This window comes from Zalophus californianus, chromosome 3, assembly GCF_009762305.2.
Source record: "Zalophus californianus isolate mZalCal1 chromosome 3, mZalCal1.pri.v2, whole genome shotgun sequence".
Classification (NCBI taxonomy): Eukaryota; Metazoa; Chordata; class Mammalia; order Carnivora; family Otariidae; genus Zalophus; species Zalophus californianus.
Window position 1 is genome coordinate 193,686,466 of NC_045597.1, and position 18,214 is coordinate 193,704,679.

Below are 18,214 nucleotides of genomic sequence, written 5' to 3' on the forward strand. Positions count from 1 at the left end.
GCAGGACCGCGAGGGGAGAAACCAATGCCCGTGGCATAATGAGTCTCTGTGGCAGGAGAGCGCGTGACCTACAACTTTTAAAAATCTATACTATGCTATTCATTTGGAAAAATCAAATTAATCCCACACAGACATTCACAGATCCATCCACTGTTCTCATACAAACTGCTCAAAGCAGAGCTCCATTAGACTCTCCTGAAGCAGGCAAGGGGATGGTCCCCAGCCGGGAGGCCAGCCCACGCAAGGGGTCTTCGAGTGAGCATGCTACAGTCTGCAGCGTGACCATCGGCCGTGGAAAGGTGCCCGCTTTTCATGGAGCCAAGTGCATAACCTCAAGCCTGTCCTGTTTGCTACCGTGTGCTACACGCATTACTTGAGAAACACACACCTATCCAAAGTGCCTCTTCTCTCCTTCACCTTGGTTTGCCCGATGCACAGCGAGACAGGATTACCAAAGCAAGTGCGCCACCGTCGGGCGTGCGGGGACATAACCAGGGCAGGTATCCGTGCCGGAACAGAGACAGATGAAACCACACCGTGGCTGCTTATGAGCGCAGCAGCACAACTCGGTGCCCATCACTGAGCGTGCCAGCCCCACAAACACGGCCAGACACTCCACTCAGACGTGTACTTTTCCCTTCCCATCCAGGTGGTCGATGCTGGTGACAAAGAAAGCAAGCAAGCAACCTGGAAACTTGGTAAGGATTACAATGCAAAACAGAGGTCCGTTTTCTCCGTATGTAAGTCTAAACCTCCTGACCCATGGTGGCGTGAGCCCCTTGGACCTGAGAAACATCCAACCCCCCTGGGAAGAAAGGAGGGGAGCTCTTTCCCCCAAAGTGCAAGTCTCTGCTGCTCATCAGAGGGGAACACACTGTACTACTGGGACTTAGCAAAGGCCGTGAAGGCCCCATATTAAGTCACAAGAACACAACACTCCACACCAGAGCACCTCACATCCTCCGCACTGCCTGCTTAACAAGGACTCTGAATGCCAAACTGGGGCTTCTCAGTGATGCACGGAACACCCCGACCTGTCTGATTTCTCAAAGCGGCCTGTGGGCAATGGCACCGTGGGGAAGGACTGCACATCACCTCCCAGGCCGACAGCATTTGTGACACTGTGCTGAAACTCATGGAGCTCAGCACACTGAGAGGGGGTGGGGGCACCAAGCAATGACTTCTGAACTCCATGAGCAGCCACAAGGCCTGCAACTGACTACGGTGGTAGTTAACACAAAACACAGAACAAACACAGAATCGCCTGCCCTGACTTGTAAGGATCTGAGCACTGTTCTGCTCCACACAGGGATTTGGCCAGAGAGAAACGTGCTCAGCTGGGCTACCCAGCCGAGGAGGAAGCAGTTGGATGCCCAACACGGAAAGCGGCGCCCCCCTGGGCCATGGAGGGGCACATGTGAGCCATGGAACACAGCGCGTGAGGCTTCAGGAGCGAACTCCCACTGCAAATCAAGTCTGAGCAACCAAATGATGCAAGGGACGCCTACGATGGCCGCTAAACATACTTCGTGATCAGGAAGCCCTCGAGAAGTTCTTGAAAATAACCGCAAAGTAAAAGAAAACCTCACCCTGATGACAAGTTGAATTCAGGCATTATTCGCTAAAAATTCTATTTGAAAATTTGTCAGGACACCCTTTCTCAATTGATGTTTTGTTGTCCAAAGATCTCAAAGAGTTGGAACTGACATGCAAGGGTCAACCATCTCTGTTTCTTCTGCTTGTTCACGTATGTCTATACCTTCTCCTGAGCATAGATTTACAAACCTGATTTTTTTCTACACCTCTGATCCTACAAACAGAGCAGTACAACAGGAAGGCAGAGACCCAGAGCTCACCCTGCTCTGTACTGCTGCTAGGAAACAGCACAAGAGCGAGGCAGGAATGTAAGCATCAATGCTTATGGTTAAAAAAACTAGTTTTCAATTTACAACTTTTCTTCCAAAGTTACTATAACTTACTTTGTTTTTAATCACAATTTTATACATTAAAGTCTTAAACAAAGGCATGAGATTTTTAGGCATCAAGAGGCTTAAGTTTAAAACAATTTCAGACAAGCCGCTAGAGATCAACAGGAAGATATCAAACACCTCCTTCCGGTGGGACTCGAGGGACAGTGGCCCCCGACTTCCCTCTCACACGCCGGCAGCCCAAGACCACAGGATGACAAGCAGACAGAGTGGGGGAACACTTCCCTTTGTGCTTTCAGAAAAGAAACAATGAGAGCGGGAGGAAGGAAAGAAACCGGAGGATCCGGTGGGATTTCATTTAGTCCAAACCACCATCAAGAATAACTTTTGAAAGGATCTCAGGGATTTCTTGTCCTCCATGAATTCTCTGTATGGATTCAAGGAGCACTTTTCAAGCAAGCCTTCCAGGAAAGCAGCAATGTCCGGCTGCCCCCTCAGGTCAAAACACAGGAGTTCTCTGATGCTAACACCCCGTCGTGGAATACAGCATGGCTTTATTTCCAGCCTCAAATGATTTTAGAAATAAAACAAAGAAGTATGGACAAAATAAGCAAACCGAAAAACCAAAAAACCCCACCAATCAGGCTGAAATGTGTGCTGGCATTCTTGCTTATAAACATGAGATTAGAACACCCCAGACATGGGGCGCCTGGGGGGCTCAGTCATTAACTGTCTGCCTTCGGCTCAGGTCATGATCCCAAGGGTCCTGGGATCGAGCCCCACGTCGGGCTCCCTGCTCCGCGGGAAGCCTGCTTCTCTCTCTCTCCCACTCCCCCTGCTTGTGTCTCTCTCCGTCAAATAAATAAATAAAATCTTTTAAAAAAATAAATAAAATAAAATAAAACACCCCAGACAACATCCATTGTAGTAAGAGTGAACTCCTGGGCTGCTGGGAACAGGGACCCATGTGTGGAGACGTTGCAGTCATAGAAATCAATCGTGCATTTAGCTCACCTCATCTCCGGCAGGAAGGTTTTCTTATAGGAGTTCTCGATGTCCTGCAGATAGGCGGAGCTGATCTTCATTTCATGTGGCTAAAAAAAGCAGGAAAAAACAAGTGGAACGTTCGCTTTTTCTTTTACTTGTGCACCTGTAAAAGGTGAAAACAAGCAACAGACACGGTTTTCTTGGAACAGCTCATGGGTGTTGCAGAGATTATAGGAAAGAGGCCTTGATATTGATCAGGGTCAACCTCATTGTACCACAGCGAAGCACCCACGTTTGCCCAGGGGATCCCACGGCATAACCTTTCACAGACGTGAAGACGCATGCTTAGAACGGGATCAGGAAGAATCCCCTTTTAAAGCACGCACGTACAGCACGGCATGGGGCGTAGCGCACACACATACAGCCTGGCAGCTAAGGCCACAAGGGGACCGGCCCACTTCTCCCCCAGCCCTCACACCGTCCTCTCCTTCACCGACTCCCTCCTGCCTTCTCCCTTCACTACTCACACACCCCAACCACCTCTCGCACTTCCTCCACTGCTCGCCTCCCCAGTCGCCTGAAGCGTGCTAAGCCAAATTCAGAAACCGAGACCTCCACGTCTGAGCAGCCAGTCTCAATATCTAAAACCTCTTACAATGTAGCAATGCTATGGGCAGGTCGTGTTATCTTCTATCTCGCGTCTCTTCCTGGCATTGACCTCCACCTGGTACATTCCTTTGCTTCCCTGTTTGCTGCTGACCTCCCCCACACGCAACTCTACACTTGCATCACAGCATCAGAAAGCTCCACTCTGTCCCAGGAAGAAACACTCCAAGTGGGAGAGGTGTCTGCAGACAAGAACCAGACCAAGCGGCAGTGACGTCTTCGTGCTCCGCGTCCTGCATCGGGCCCACCAAGCCAGTGAGCAACAGCAATCCCCGGCTTCAGGCCACCTAATGCAGGCTCAGCCAGCACCACATGGTGCAGAGATCGAGGCCCCACTCTGTTCTAGGGTCACTCTGCAGGGAAAGGGGGGAGAGGGGCTCACCCCGAGTTAGGAGGGAGGAGCTGAAAGGATGCTAGAAATCACATTCGATCCGCAGACAGAAAATAGGGTGCAGAAACCCCGCTAGAGGACTGGAAGGTGCAGGGCAGGGGGGCCTGCCACGGGGACACTAGCCCCTCTTCCCGGGGTGGCTTAGGGGACGGGGCGACGGCGGGACGGTGCTCGGGGCTGCAGAGCACTGCTGGAGAGCAGTGACTGACCGGGGCCCCTTCCATCCTCCGCACAAGGGCCCACGCTCAGGGGCCCCACTGTGTGGGCCGCCCATCTCTGTGAAGGCCAGCAGCGCCTGACAGCAAACTGCCGTGACCACCACCAGGAAGGGCTGATCTACAAGGACACGTCGAGCTAACGAGGACACGTGAAAGAGCGTGGTCTGCAACTGAAGAGCTGAATTACGTTGCCTTTCTTCTGAATCCGACTCTGGATCTCTGGAACGGGCATGTCGATGTAGATCACCACGTGCGGAGGCAGATATTCCCTGATGGTGACCTTCTTCACCTCATTGTAGTGGTCCACACCTGCACACGAGAGAGAGGCACGTCTGTCATGTACAGGCCACCACAGGCGCTCCCAACACGCGCCCTCGCGAGTAAAAGGGCAGAGAGAGACGCAGTGCCCAGAGCCACGTGTCGATCGGTGAATCACAGAAAGCACAGCTGTCAGTACGGGCGGCACGCACGCGACGCAGGACCCCCTGCAGGTGCCCAGGATGGCGCACGGCGCCCGTGGCCCTCCCGGCAGCCCCCACCCCACAGCGCTTCTCATCCCCGCAGAACGCAAGCACCGGGCCCAGAGACCGCACGTCACAGCCACAGAGCGGGATGATGCGACTTACACGCTGGTCTTCGGAACATTCTAGAGGCCAGATTCTAAGGGCATCTTGGCCACAGAGAAGGCCAGGGGAGGGCACACGAGTGTCCACTTTGGTAGCCTTTGGCCAGAAGGCATCATATACACCTGCTGTATCTTCTCTAGCGAGCACAGACCCTTCTTCCTTTCTTTTTCAAATAACTCAACTGAAAAATGGGAAGCTACATTTACCTGGTTTCAATGTACTTCAGTAAACTTAGCCAGCTACACAGAACTACCTACTGAGGCAGATTTAGTAACACAAAATAGAACAGAAAACAAGTAAGGCTGAGAGATCACTCTCCCCGGGTTATTGCTGTGCAGAACAGCCACGTACAACCTGCGGTGCTAAAGAACACATGTGCTGTTTTGAGGACACTGCACCTCGACGTCCTCTGGCGTACGAGGACCTTACTAGAAAGGCAGCACACACTCTGGGTCTCACTGGAATGAAACCACCACCCTCGCCTGTCACAAGAGCAACATCAAGAAGCTGCCATCTCTGCAGAAGCTCACATGGTGGAAACTTCCAGAAGCGACCAACTTCGGGGCTCACACTAGGAGCCACAGAAAGACAACCATTTTGCTCTAGAGGAAATGTTCAGGTGACCACTGCAGAGAGTCCGGCTTCAGCGGCCACACGAGACAGACCTTTGACCCAGGTCAGCAAGGGTCTGAGCTGGAGGAATACAAAGACACACGGGTGGTGCCATCACAGTGAGTGACCGCGGCTCCCGTGGGGGTTCTCCTGTCTGCGCAGGAGACACCCGGCCTCATCTCGGCTTCCTGCCTGGGTAGCCCGAAGCCAGGCCAGCCACACCCGCCCTCAGGTAAGCATCCTGCTCTGTGCTCCTGGGAGCGCTCCCACTTCGGAGACGACCTTCCACCTCGCGGTACTATCTACTCCGAAGTCCTCTGTTCCCCCCAACCCAACACAGAAACGACTCTCACTGGTCACTGGCCTCCCCCAGGGCCCTCTTCAGTTCCTGTCTCACGAGACCCTGCACACTCCATGTGACGACTGTCCCCCTGCCACCCTCACTGACCCCACTCAGCTTAATCCTGCAGCAGGCTTCCCTCCCCAGAAACCCAGAAGCCCAAGAATCCTGGCCTCAGTGCTTGCCTCTCACTCTGGGGTTTCCAGGGACGAGTGCATCTCTGGTCCAGGGCAACCCCTCCAAACCACATCTGTGACACGCAGCCACCTGCCAGCATCTCACCCCTGGCCATCTCGTGGGGACCTCAAACTCAGCACACCCGCGCAGGACCTCCCTCCCAGCCCGCCGCCACTTCCCACCCTATTCACGGGGCAAGAAGCCTGGTGAATCGACTTTTACTCCCCGCCTTCCTCCCGCAAAGCTGCCCGCCCAGCGCGGCCATCAGCCTAACGTGCGCCGTCCTGCTCTGACCTCCCGCACCTCAAGTCTCCTTCCCTTTGACTTCCCCTCCCCAAACGCATCCCTCAGATGAACGAACTCGACACAACCACATCCTTCCCACACCTAACACCTTCGGTGGCTTCTCAGTACTTTCAGGGAAAATCCAAGCATCCTCCGTGGGAGCACAAGCCTCTCCTTGTTCCCCCCATCTGCCTCTCCCGGGCCACCCCCCGGTAGCACTGGCCCTTCCCACCATCAACACCGCAGGCGCCTCCAGCCACGCTTCCCCTAGCTAAGCCGCCTCCCTGCTGCACTGCTGCCCCGGGTTCCCTCCTCCAGGACGCTGCTGCTGACAGCACCCCGTCTCCCGGCCAGTGAAGAGTCCTCCTGTGAGCTCCCACAGCCCTGGAGGAACAGGCATCGATGCTGCTTTTCATGCCCACCCCGGCCAGGACGTCAAGAGCCTTCCTTATCTTCTATCGTCTTCCCCCTGGCAGCAAGGTCAGAGCCTGGCAACCCAGAAACACTGGCCAACGGACCTCAGCTGCTGCTCGGAGAGCCCGGTGAGGACCAGTGCCCTGGTCAGAAGCAAGGGCACTGGCTGCTGCTTCTGCAAGCACAGGCGAGCCGCCCTCACAGCAGAACATGGAAGCAGACAGAGTGGAGCGCCTCAATCCCAAATGGTCTTCTGGCTTGCCTGGCTCTCCCCAGTCACTAACCAGCCCCCCGGACTCGGCCGCCCAGGGCTAAGCTGGCCGCCAGCTGCAGGCAACCGAGCACTCAGGCAATAATGTCCACGGGCGGACCGAGCACAGGGCCCCCCAGCTCTGCCCTGGCACACGCCTCCTTAGACACCCCGACCCCACCCTGACATGCTTCCCTAACTCTTCGGTCAGGCCACCTTTGACCAGCCCCCAACCTGTCTATGGCCACTGCCAGACCTCCAACGACCCCACACGGTGCCGCTGTGTCTGGAAGCACCAGAGCAGGGCCACACCAGACAGAAGGAAAAGACAACGAGATGCTGCCTGTCACGCAGGTGCAGGCACAAGAAAAATAGACGTCCTAATGACATACAAAATCATACACTAGAAACTGGTTAGTTCAGTGAAATTCAACTAGATCAGAGACAGTGGCAAGGCTGAAGAGAGACAGGGCCGGGGAGACACGATTTGGGGCAAGGGTGGGTGGAGCCCCTATGCTTTCACCGGGAGATATGAATTTAGGAGGAAAAGAGGGTGGAAGGAACCCTCTTTCTTCCTGTTAATGTAACAAGTAATGGCACCTATACATGTATTTTACAGACGTGCAAAGTGCACACTAACTGCACAGGAAGTCTGCGAGAGCCTTTACAAAGCGACACAACCCATCCAGGAAGGCCCGCCTGCAGCCCCGACTCACACTGCTTCCGGATGAATCCCTGGTTATACATCGCCTCCAAGAAAACAAAGTCACTGAAGATGGAGCGCTCCAATACAACACCTTGTCCTGTTAGAAACAGGAAAACAGAATCAAAAGTCAGATAAAAACCAAGGCACTGGAAACGAGTAACTTCATTTTAGAAAGGCAAAAGTTATTTACGACACCCTTTGCATGCTAAATATTTTCAAAAGCACAGACGTGCTCTTCTAAGTGAGAAATCATTTTCAAAAGCGAGAACACTACTGGTTTGGGCGATGTAACATTCTGTCTCACCCTGTCAGCTATAACCTAGCCAGTTAGGAGGAAGGTATTTCTGTCTGAAACCACAGCTTTCCCATCCCGTCTACCCACCCCAATCCCGCCCCGGCCCGACCACTCGGCCAGACCCCAGCGGCATCCACAACTCTCCCTCTGTGCCCCATGCCCAATTCACCAGTGAACCACCAGCTTCCTCCCAACCACATCTTTTTTTTTTTTTTTTTTAAGATTTCATTTATTCATTTGACAGAGAGAAACACAGCGAGAGAGGGAACACAAGCAGGGGGAGAGGGAGAGGCAGAAGCAAGCCTCCCACCAAGCGGGGAGCCCGATGCGGGGCTCGATCCCAGGACCCCAGGATCACGAACCGAGCCGAAGGCAGACGCCCAACTGCTGAGCCACCCAGGTGCCCCCCAACCACATCTTGAACCCGACCATTGTGCACGGCTTCCACAGCTCCCCCCCCAGAGCAAGGCCTCCTTGCTGCTGGCAAGCTCCCAGCCCCAGCCGCCAGCTAGGCCCTGCCTCCACCCTTGCCCCCAGCCACTCTCCCAGCAACAGATGGGCACTGTCAGAGCTTGAGCCAGCTTACACCTCCAGAGGAAAAGCCACCTTGCCCAGGCAACTTCTCTGACCCCATCCCATCCACTCCCAGCCCACTGGGCTCCAGCCAGTGTCCTTGCACTCAGCCCTGCTGTGTCAGCAGAGAAGCCTCACCCACCTCCCCACCTGGAAGCACGGCCCCGGCCCCACTGCAAAGCCCTTCGAGCTTCTCATTCCCAGACGCGACACTGAACGTACGCACATTTACACTTTCTCTCCCGACCACAGTGTCAGCTCCAGCAGGCAGTAGCCTGCGCTTCCTCCGCCCGGGCTCCTAGAACGCACCTGGCCCACGGCAGGCACTCACACAATGTGCAATGATTAGTGGAACACAAGAAGAAACGAGTTTCATTTAAAGTGCTCCTTTTTCACTCTAAGAAATAGGGAATCCTAAGATAGGGTTGAAGTATGCTTCGAGAGGAATCTGGGGTAAGCCAAGTCTCAGTATTAAGTCTAAAGACCAAGCAGTTCCTGCGAGCCAGGTCCTGGTACAGACCATCGGAAGGGAGACCGCATTCTTTTTTTTTAATATTTTATTTATTCATTCAAGAGAGACAGAGGGGGAGAGAGAGAGAGAAGCAGAGGGAGAAGCAGGCTCCCGAGGAGCAGGGAGCCCGATGCGGGACTCGATCCCAGGACCCTGGGATCATGACCTGAGCCGAAGGCAGACGCTTAACCATCTGAGCCACCCAGGCGCCCGGGAGACCGCATTCTTTCTCAGGAGCAGCACTAACCAAAATCAGGGCTTATGTTCATCTGAGGAAAAGTATCACTAAGAAAATTTTGGAAAAGCGAGACAGTCACTAGACTCCTCTGTAAGTGTTCAGATAAAGCGACTCCTGCACCTCGGGGCACGCACTGCATACAGGGACCCCACTGGCTCAGCGCAGGTCTGTGAACAGTGCCGTCCGCTGCTGGGGGCCCTCGTTACAAGACCTTCCCGCTCACACCCACGAAGCATACACTCGAGGCGGCAGCAGGGCTGTCCGTAAATGAGCTCACCGAGTAACTGACGGCCGCCCTGGTATGGCCACCACAGCCGTAAGAGGCGGGCACAAGGCTCCTGCGTACAAACACACCGTTTGCCACCCACAGCTTCAGCGCCTCCAAGGCCTGGGCGCTCTGGCCAAGCACGGCAGTGTCTGCGCGCCCCCGCACGCTCCGCGGGAGGGGCCGAGTTTAACGCACACTGCCGGTACCCAGGATGCTGCCGTCCCTCCCGGACCGGACCCTGTTCTGCGCTGACTTTACGCCCTGACCACTGCCGCCTGTCTCCCCGACCCCAAACAGTGCCTGCCCCCATATATCCCCCTTACCCAGTTCTTGCCGGCTTCCAGAAACACACCCCCCTTTCACTGGACGGGCCCGTGGGGCCCCGTGTGCTCTCCCTCCCCACCTCTGCACTTTCTCCAGGGTTAGCTGCAACCAGGGGACAGTGAATCCTGGCCCAGCTCTGGTCCTCAGAAACAGGCCCGTTTGGGGGTCCCATCTCTGCGTGACCACAGCTCTACCGCACGGGTGGGATTCCTCTTCGTCACAGACCTTTACAGGCTCTCTTTCCTGCATCTGTGGATACCTCTCCCCCGGAAGCCTAGGGCAGCGGCTCGGAAATTCCCGACACTCCATAAACCTCACCCCAGGGCACAGGAATGAAGTAATAGTAAGCGCACTTTATTCTGAAGCAGGAATGATGTGAACCTCGGGGAATTTATGATCTTATTAAGAAGACAGAACTTGCCTCATCAAATACCCTCAAAGAAAAGCCCTACTTAGTGGCAACCTAACATGGCGGGACTGCAAAACAGGGGCCGCACCCGTGCTCAGCAAGTGCTCCAAGGCATCCGCGTACTGCAGGAGGCGGCTGGCATACAGCCAGGACTGTAGGCGGTAACTGTTGCCGTCATTACTCCTCGGGTCGTCGTAGAACTTCTCCACGCTGCAGCTGCCGCTGAGCTCTATGTCCAGGGCCCTTCCATCTCCCGTAGTGCTGTCTGCGTAATGCACCCCTGCCTCCGGGAAGTGCTTTAAGCCTGAGAAGAAGAAATGCGACATGAGCGCCTCACCTGCCCTCCGCGGGCAGCCGGTACTCACAGAAACAAAGCCCCATCCGGACACACCGCAGAGGTTGGTCGGTTAGGACCCGGGCAAAGTTACCCTCACGCCTGCGTTTGCACAGGACGCTGGAGACAATGTGTCCAGAACAGCTGCGTTACAGGGTCCCCCTGGTGCCCCCATGGGAGACCCTCCCGAAAAGGAGAGCAGGCCCAGTGCTGCAGGAGCCCCTCGTGTATGAGTGGGCACCAGCCAGTCAACTACTACAGAAAAGTACAACGGACAAACATCTCCACCAGGAGTCAGGGAACGGGGTTCAAAGCCTGGCTTTGCGCTAACCAGCCGTGTGACAACAGCTTCTTATCCATCTGCGAATGACAGCAGTAATCACGGCCCTACTCAGAGGAATGCTACAAAGCTCAAATAAGACCGCTCATGTGAGAATGCTCTGCGGACATTGTGAAGAAAAAATTCCAATTCAAACTGACAACCAGTAGGGGTTTTTTAAATGTTCATTAAACTTAACACATTAAAAACAGCTTTTAATGTATTTTAAAAATGTAAAATACGTACCCAGGGCCCAATTCTACCTAGTCAATGTGAAAGTAAAATCGAACTCAGACAAGCAACCGTGCACCTGGGAGGAAGGTACTCCACAAGACAGAAGTCCGTACCTAATTTCTCTGCTATTTCTTTCGCGAGCTTGCCTTTTCCAGAACATATATTGCCATCTACAGTTATCACTTTGCTGTGTTCTGTGAATCTTTTGGTTGTTCTTTCGCCGAGTATGTAGGCCAAAGGGCCATACCGTAGCTTGCATTGTACACTTGTATGAATTCTTCCCTGAAAAACACAACAGCATCTGGTTACTGCAGACACCTGCAGCTATTAGGTAAAAATGTCAAGAAGACCCTTGGTGACAAAAATGCCAACACCTACATTTTTATTACCTATTTACTTGTTTAATTACCGGTCTCCCTACCCCACCCCCAGTGTAAGTTCACAAGGATAGGGGAACTGTCTGTTCTATTCACAGCTAAATCCTCAGGGCCTGGAACAGGGCCTGGAACAGAATATGCATACCATGTTCAATAAAAGTTGGATGGATGGATGGATGGATGGATGGATGAAAGGAAGGCAGGGAGTTAGGAAGGGAAATAGAGAGGAAAGGAACAGAGCATTTTTCTAGGCCAGACTTCTATCCTGAGCTCTGGACCTGGTTACCTGCCTTTAAACAGCTCCATCTAGAGGTCCTGAAAATATCTGAAAGCTAGCAGGCTTAAAACTGAAATTTAACATCCATACCCTAACCCCCGAATATGCTTTCCCCCCACGCTCCCTATCCACTCTCCAGCAAGCAAATCGGAGCACACATGGGAATCACCTTAGATATCCTCCACCTTCCTCCAACCCTATAATCACTCACAAAATCCTGCTGACCTTAACTCTTAAACCTCTCTGGAGCCAACCATCCCCTCCCTATCCCCACCACAAGGATTCTGCAGACATCTCACACCTCTCGTCTACGGTGCAATGCCTGCCTCATGTCCTATCTCCAACAAATCCAGTCTACTCTCTGCTCAAAAGGCAAATGACCTACCCCCACCACCACACGCACAAAACACACACACACATCAAGAAAGAAACACAATCAAAAGGCAAAAAATTAAGAAAATCCTTAGCGTCTATAGACTGTATGGATCAATGGGAAATACTGATAGAAGAAGGAAAAACAGGAATGCACAGCTTAATTTGAAAGATTAAAAATAGCCAAAAACCATACAAAAAAAATGTTCACTATTTATTCATTCAACAAGTATTTATTAGGAGCCTACACAATGCAAAGCATGTTTTCTAGACAACGGGGATATGGAAATGAGCCAAAGGAGTCAATGGGACAACAAAACAAAGAAGTAATTACAGTTGAGCCCTGAACAATGCAGAAGCTGGGGTGCTGACCTCCTCTCATCTGTGCACTTGAAAATCCATGTACAACTTTTGACTCCCCAAAAACTTAACTACTAATACCCTACTGTTGACTGGAAGCCTTACTGATAACATAAACAATTGAATACACATATTTTGTTATATGTATTATTCACTGTTTTCTTACAATAAAGTAAGCTAGAGAAAACATGAAGGTCATAAGGAAGAGAAAATACATTTACAATACTGTACTTGTTAAAAAAAAATCATCAAGTAAGTGGACCCATGCAGTTCAAACTTGTGTTGTTCAGGAGTCCACCGTACACAGCATATTGAATAATCGCCGTGGAGGGCAGCATGGCATATGGGATGGGCCATAGGCTATACTGGGAGGCCAGGGAGCCTTTGAAGAGTGACATTTGAACAAAGACTGGAAGGTGCCAAGGGAACTGGCCAAGTGGACATCTGGAAGAGGGTCTTTCAGGCAGAGGAAACAGTAAGCAGAAAAGTCCTGGGGCAAGAGCACTGCAAGATCAGCAAGGCCAGTGCAGCTTATGCCAAGTGGACTAGGGAACAGATGAGGTGAGTAAGGGGGTGTTAACCATAACGTACCTTGCACCCTACAAATTAATCACTCTTTCCTCCAGGCTACCTATGAGCCATGTACAAACTGCTTCCATGTGTGTCCACGACTTGATCATAGCAAAGATTTGGCACAAAGCAGGTGCACAGTAATGTTTGATCAAGCAATCAGCCACGTACTGAAATCTTTAGAAATCTTTAGAAAGTGCTTTTTTATAGAGTTATGGTACAATTCTCTATAACTTCCCATCCTCCGTCCTGTTTACCGCTCTCTAGAATCATGCAGAATAGATCTTTCATGACACATGTCCAATTCCTTCCACTATTTAAGTAACAAGGCATATACCCTTTCCATCTTACTCATTTTCCTCCGGACTTACTGAAGTTCATCTACATCCCCTGTAGAAAGTACCAGGAAGTGAACACACTGTTACAAGGGGGTCTGTCTAGTGCTTGCATTGCCGCAGAGTATCATCCCCTTTATTCTGGGCCCCTCACTTCCACTAACACAATTCCCAGGACACTGGATATTAAAAAGGTAACCACTTTTCTATGCTTCTCCTCTTTGGTGGCCTGAATCAGCTCCTGAAAACACGTATATGACTTTTTAACAAGACTATTATTCAAATCCTTTGAACAGATTCTTTAGCACGGAGATCAAGCAAGTCCCTTTACAATCGATCTGACACGGACGCAGTGCCAGGCATTAGCAAGCAAAGAAGCGATTCTACAAGCACGGTTATAAAATAAAGTTTCGTAAGGTTTCTGGCCTCAGTTCCTTTGCTGCTTGTGTTCCCTCTGCGTTGATGTCATCCCGCTGTTGTCTGCCGTGGGAAGTTCTCCTAAGCCGTTCTGATCTAACCGAAAAGCCTCTTCGGGTTTTGCCCCACGTCACATCCCCGCGGCGCCTAGCAAGGGCTGAGCCCTACCCGGGTGTGACAGCGCCGCGACGCTCAGGCTCTCCCTGGCTCACCCACACCTGTTCGTGCGTCCAGCGCGCAACTGCACGGAGGCACCTGCAAGCTGACCTCCCACACCAAGGCAGCCAGGCGGCCGATGCACCTCCGTCCCCAGCGTTCCGCTTGGAGAACATGACCTGGGGAAGCTCCCGGCCCCTTTGAGCTCTGCCGCCACTCAGGGCCAAAACTGCCGAGGGCAGCGGGGGTCCCCCAGAGAGTGACCCTAGGAGCCGCTGCCCAAAGGCCCGGGCAGATGAGGGAGGGTCGGCGCCGGGAGGACAGGCCAGCACCACCCCCCGCCCGCCTGCTCCCCGCCTCACCACGCGCTGGGCGACCACCGCCAGGCCCTGCGCCGACGCCGACGCCGACGCGGGGACCACTCTCAGCAGCCTCGAGGCCATTGCTCCGCGGTCGGCACCGGCTCAAGGACCCGAGGGGACGCGGTCGCGACGGGGTCCTCTTCCGCGGCCGGCGCGCCGCAGTGACGTCACGGCCGAGGTGCCCGGGCGGCGCCTGCCGGGAGCTTCCGAGCGACGGGCGCAGGCGCCAAGAGCGGGGTTTGGGCTCCCGGCCTCTGGCCGCTTGGGGCTCGCTACCCCCCCGCCTGCGTCCCGCCTGGGCCTGGCAGGGTCCGGCCGCCCGAGCTGGGCCTGGGGCCGCGACAGAGGGCTCTGGAGACCCTCTGCGGGGGTTCCGAGGTCGTGCGGGGCGCGGAGCCGAGGCCTCCCCTGGGCTGGCAGCTGCTGCGCCCGGGACGCCCCCCGCCCTCCCACATACCCCGGGCTGGCAAGTGCAGACCTGAAAATCACCTGGACCTCTCTCGGTGGCCCGAAGCCCGTCCGAGCCCGGGAGGTAGCTCGGGACCCGGCGGGGCAGGGCCCGGAGGCAGCCATGATGATGGACGTGGCCTCTCCGCCCCAGGGTGCTGGGCAGGGGTCTCCGTCCTCGTCCTCCCGGCTGGGTTTCGAGGGACCCCAGGCCTGCTAGGGCCTGTAACACCTCGGATGGCGCCCGAACACCCAAGCGCCGTGGGTTCTCGGATAACTGCGGTCCTCCCAGGGGTCAGGTCAGCACGAGTTGACTTCAACGCGAGCTTGCTTTCCTACCAGCCTCACGTTCCGAAGGGTTTTAGCATCGCACATTGCCGGGCTCGTGGTTCTTAACCCCCGAAGTTTTCTACCGTTTAACTTCCATTTGGTTCTCAGCTTTTAGGAATGATAGTGGAATTGTATGCTAGGGTGGGAATGCGGTTCTGGAAACGAAGGTCTTTCAGCAGATTTTTCCCTAAATCGAAAATTCCTGCTCGACCGAAATGCAGAGTCCTAGTCCGCGGAGCCAGAGTGACTTAGAAGATCTGGGATGGGCCCTGAACTGCGATGGAAATGGCCTGCATTGAGAGCAACACTGTTCTAAACCCTTCGTTCCCGGAGAGCAGCGGGCCACGTTCACGTCCTGCCCCGTGTCCCCAGCCCCAAGCAAAGCTCCTGACACGTTGCGGGTGCACCTCCAGTAAAAGCAGGTGCGACCAGGGAGCCCTAAGCCCTCCAGCCCCGTGGGGTCACCACCTACCCAAGGCCTCCCTCCACATCCTGTGTCTCGGGTCGGAGTTCAGGGAAGGGCTCTCTGTCCTCGTGGTGCTTTATTATCTGTCCCATTCACCTATTGCCTCTAACGCTCCAGTTTTCTTTTCCAGCTTTACCCCAGATGAAGACGCATCCTTTAAGTTCTTTCCCAAGACAAAGCCCTTGTGTGAGCAACTGGTCCTGAGGGCAGAGTGAGACAGGGAGAGAGACCGTAGTCACACATCCCTGCCAGGTGATGCGCAGTCAGGCCTCGCAGGCCCTCTCCACCACTCTTCTGGGAGCTGCCTCCCTGTCAAGGCCTGTTCCAGACCTGGCCTCCTCTCCCCCCGGTACCTCCTCCAGGGACAGATCCTGAGACAGAACGACAGCGGACAGAGTCCATGGGGCACAGCTCTGAACACTGACATTCATGATGAGTATTGAAGTAAGGGATGTTATATATAATGCTTCCCGACTACTCTTTGTAAATCAAAATTTATTTAAACAGGTTAATCTTGTAACTACAGTAAGTCAAGCTCTTAGTACACAGAAATAGATAATACGTTTCAAGTGTTCCTCGTTGTGAGACTATTCATAAACACTGTTATGGGACTTTGGTAGCCAGCTCCAACCAGTACTGTCCTTCCCTGTCCAGAAACACTGGGAAAGGAAACCATGCACTCAGGAAATTCACTTCCGAGTGAGCTTCATTTATAAATATGCTGCAAGTTACACTTCTGTCCAGCTGCAGTTTGAGTGATTGTATAATCACTGCCACGGTAAAACCAAATGAGAGAAAATTCAATATTGATTCATAAGAAAAAGTTGACGTTTCTGGATCAAGAGGAGACACTTGCTCTATCCTGAGATCACGTGACCTTTGAGACTTTACTAATGAGATTCACATTTATGTAGTATACACTTATAGAATACTATCCCCCAAATCCTAACCTGTCCAGTCTCCATCCGAGATACTATATAATACCTGACGGTCAGCACTGACTAGCCGTGTAAAGCACATGGTGGAAACCTCGCCAGACCCAGGCAGTTCCGTGCACACATCCGGCTGCAGGTACAGCCTGATCTAGGTCTCAAGCAGTATTTTCCCTGTGTCACCTCTGACTTCTGCTTCCCTGAGAACGTGGGTCCCCGCAAGACCCCCAGCATGGATGTTTGTGGCCGCTGTATTACAATAGGCAGATGCTGGAGTCAGATGGGATGTCCTTCAGAGGGGGAGTGGTGAGCAGACTGACAGGTGCACACCGTGGAGCGTGGTCAGCCCGGAAGTGGAAAAGAAGAACAAATGAAGACTTGCACCACGTGGAGAATGACTCCCGGGAAGGTGTAGCTCCATTTACACAACGTCTTGAAATGACATTTTGGAGACAGTACACATTAGTAGCTGCAGGGGTTAGCAGTGGGGGTAGGTTTGCAGGGAGAGGGAGGGAAGTGATGCACTTATAAAAGACCAGCTCGAGGAATCCGTGTGGTGTTGGGCAGTGCAGTGTCTTGATTGTGGTGGTGGACCCCAAACCTACACAGATGGAAACATTCTATAAAACAGCACACACACTGACGCAGACACAAGTATGGGAAATGCGGGAAGCCTGAAGAAGGTGAGTGGCCCAAATCAGCATCCACATCCTGGTGGCACTACTCTATGATAGTTACGCAAATGTGATTACTGGGAGAAACTGGGCAAAGTTTACAAAGGATCTCTGTGTTATTTCTTAACAATTGCGTGTGAATCTCCAATTACCTCAGTATAGTCTTTAATTAAAGATGTCGGTAGTATTTATACGGGACTTCTCTGTTCTGTCCCATCATCTATGCGCCTCTCTCAACAAGACTGCAGACTGAGGACTAGCTAGAGTCATCTCAAAATTGATAGGCTAATTCCTCCAACTTTTTACTCCTTCGAAATTGGTTTAGCTGTTCTACTTCTTTTGCCTCTTCATAGAAATTTTAGGATCATCTCTGCATTTACAGAAACTCTTGCTGCAATTTGGGTAGTAATTGTGTTAAAACTGTGTAGCAGTTTGGGGAGGATTAGCCTCTTTCTGTGCTGACTCCTCCCATCCATGCGCAGCAGACACCCCGCATTTATTTGCGCCCTCTCTAACTCCTGCCACCGGCACCGCACACTTTCCAGCATGGGAGTTCTGCAGTTTTGTTAGATCTATACCTAAGTACTTAAAAACCGTTTAGTGCTTTCAAATGATATTTTAAATTTTGTGTTCCTTGTGTTCATTGCTAGTACATAACACAACTGGCTTTTGTATGCTTAGTTTGTATCCCGTGCCCTTTCTGAATACACTATTATTTCTAGAAGATGGTGTGTAGATTCCTTGGGACTTCCTATGCAGACAATTACGTCGTCTGTAAGGAGCAGTTTTATTTCGTTCCTTCCAGCCTGGATGCCCTTCACTTCTTTTCCCGTCTTTACTGCACCAGGGCTGGAACTTCCGGTTCTGTGGGGGACAGCAGTGGCAAGAGCCAACCTCCTTCTATTCTTAGGGGGAAACACTCGGGTTTTGGTTATGTGTGATGCTAACTCCAGGAGACTTGTAAATGCTCTTTAGGAAGTTGGAGCAGCTCCCTTGGTTCTTTGTTTCCTGAGAATTGTTCATTGTTACCATGA

At 52.7% G+C, this 18,214-nt stretch overlaps 1 protein-coding gene and 1 long non-coding RNA gene across 2 annotated transcripts in view; one reads left to right on the forward strand and one right to left on the reverse strand.

Moving 5' to 3' along the window:
* The window catches only part of NDUFA10 (NADH:ubiquinone oxidoreductase subunit A10), a 53,440-nt gene extending 38,954 nt beyond the window's left edge, over positions 1 to 14,486 (reverse strand). The window contains exons 1-6 of the mRNA XM_027590821.1: positions 14,332 to 14,486; positions 11,219 to 11,387; positions 10,307 to 10,522; positions 7,611 to 7,697; positions 4,378 to 4,499; positions 2,943 to 3,022 (exon numbers count right to left, since the gene is read on the reverse strand). Of these exons, the coding sequence (XP_027446622.1) occupies positions 2,943 to 3,022; positions 4,378 to 4,499; positions 7,611 to 7,697; positions 10,307 to 10,522; positions 11,219 to 11,387; positions 14,332 to 14,412 (755 nt within the window). The 5' untranslated portion in view covers positions 14,413 to 14,486. The remainder of the gene's footprint in view (positions 1 to 2,942; positions 3,023 to 4,377; positions 4,500 to 7,610; positions 7,698 to 10,306; positions 10,523 to 11,218; positions 11,388 to 14,331) is intronic.
* A 48-nt stretch (positions 14,487 to 14,534) lies between these two features.
* Positions 14,535 to 16,147, forward strand: LOC113919234. The gene is made up of 2 exons (XR_003518901.2): positions 14,535 to 15,530; positions 15,705 to 16,147. It is a non-coding gene; the product is annotated as an uncharacterized LOC113919234 (long non-coding RNA).
* The last annotated feature ends 2,067 nt before the right edge of the window (positions 16,148 to 18,214 follow it).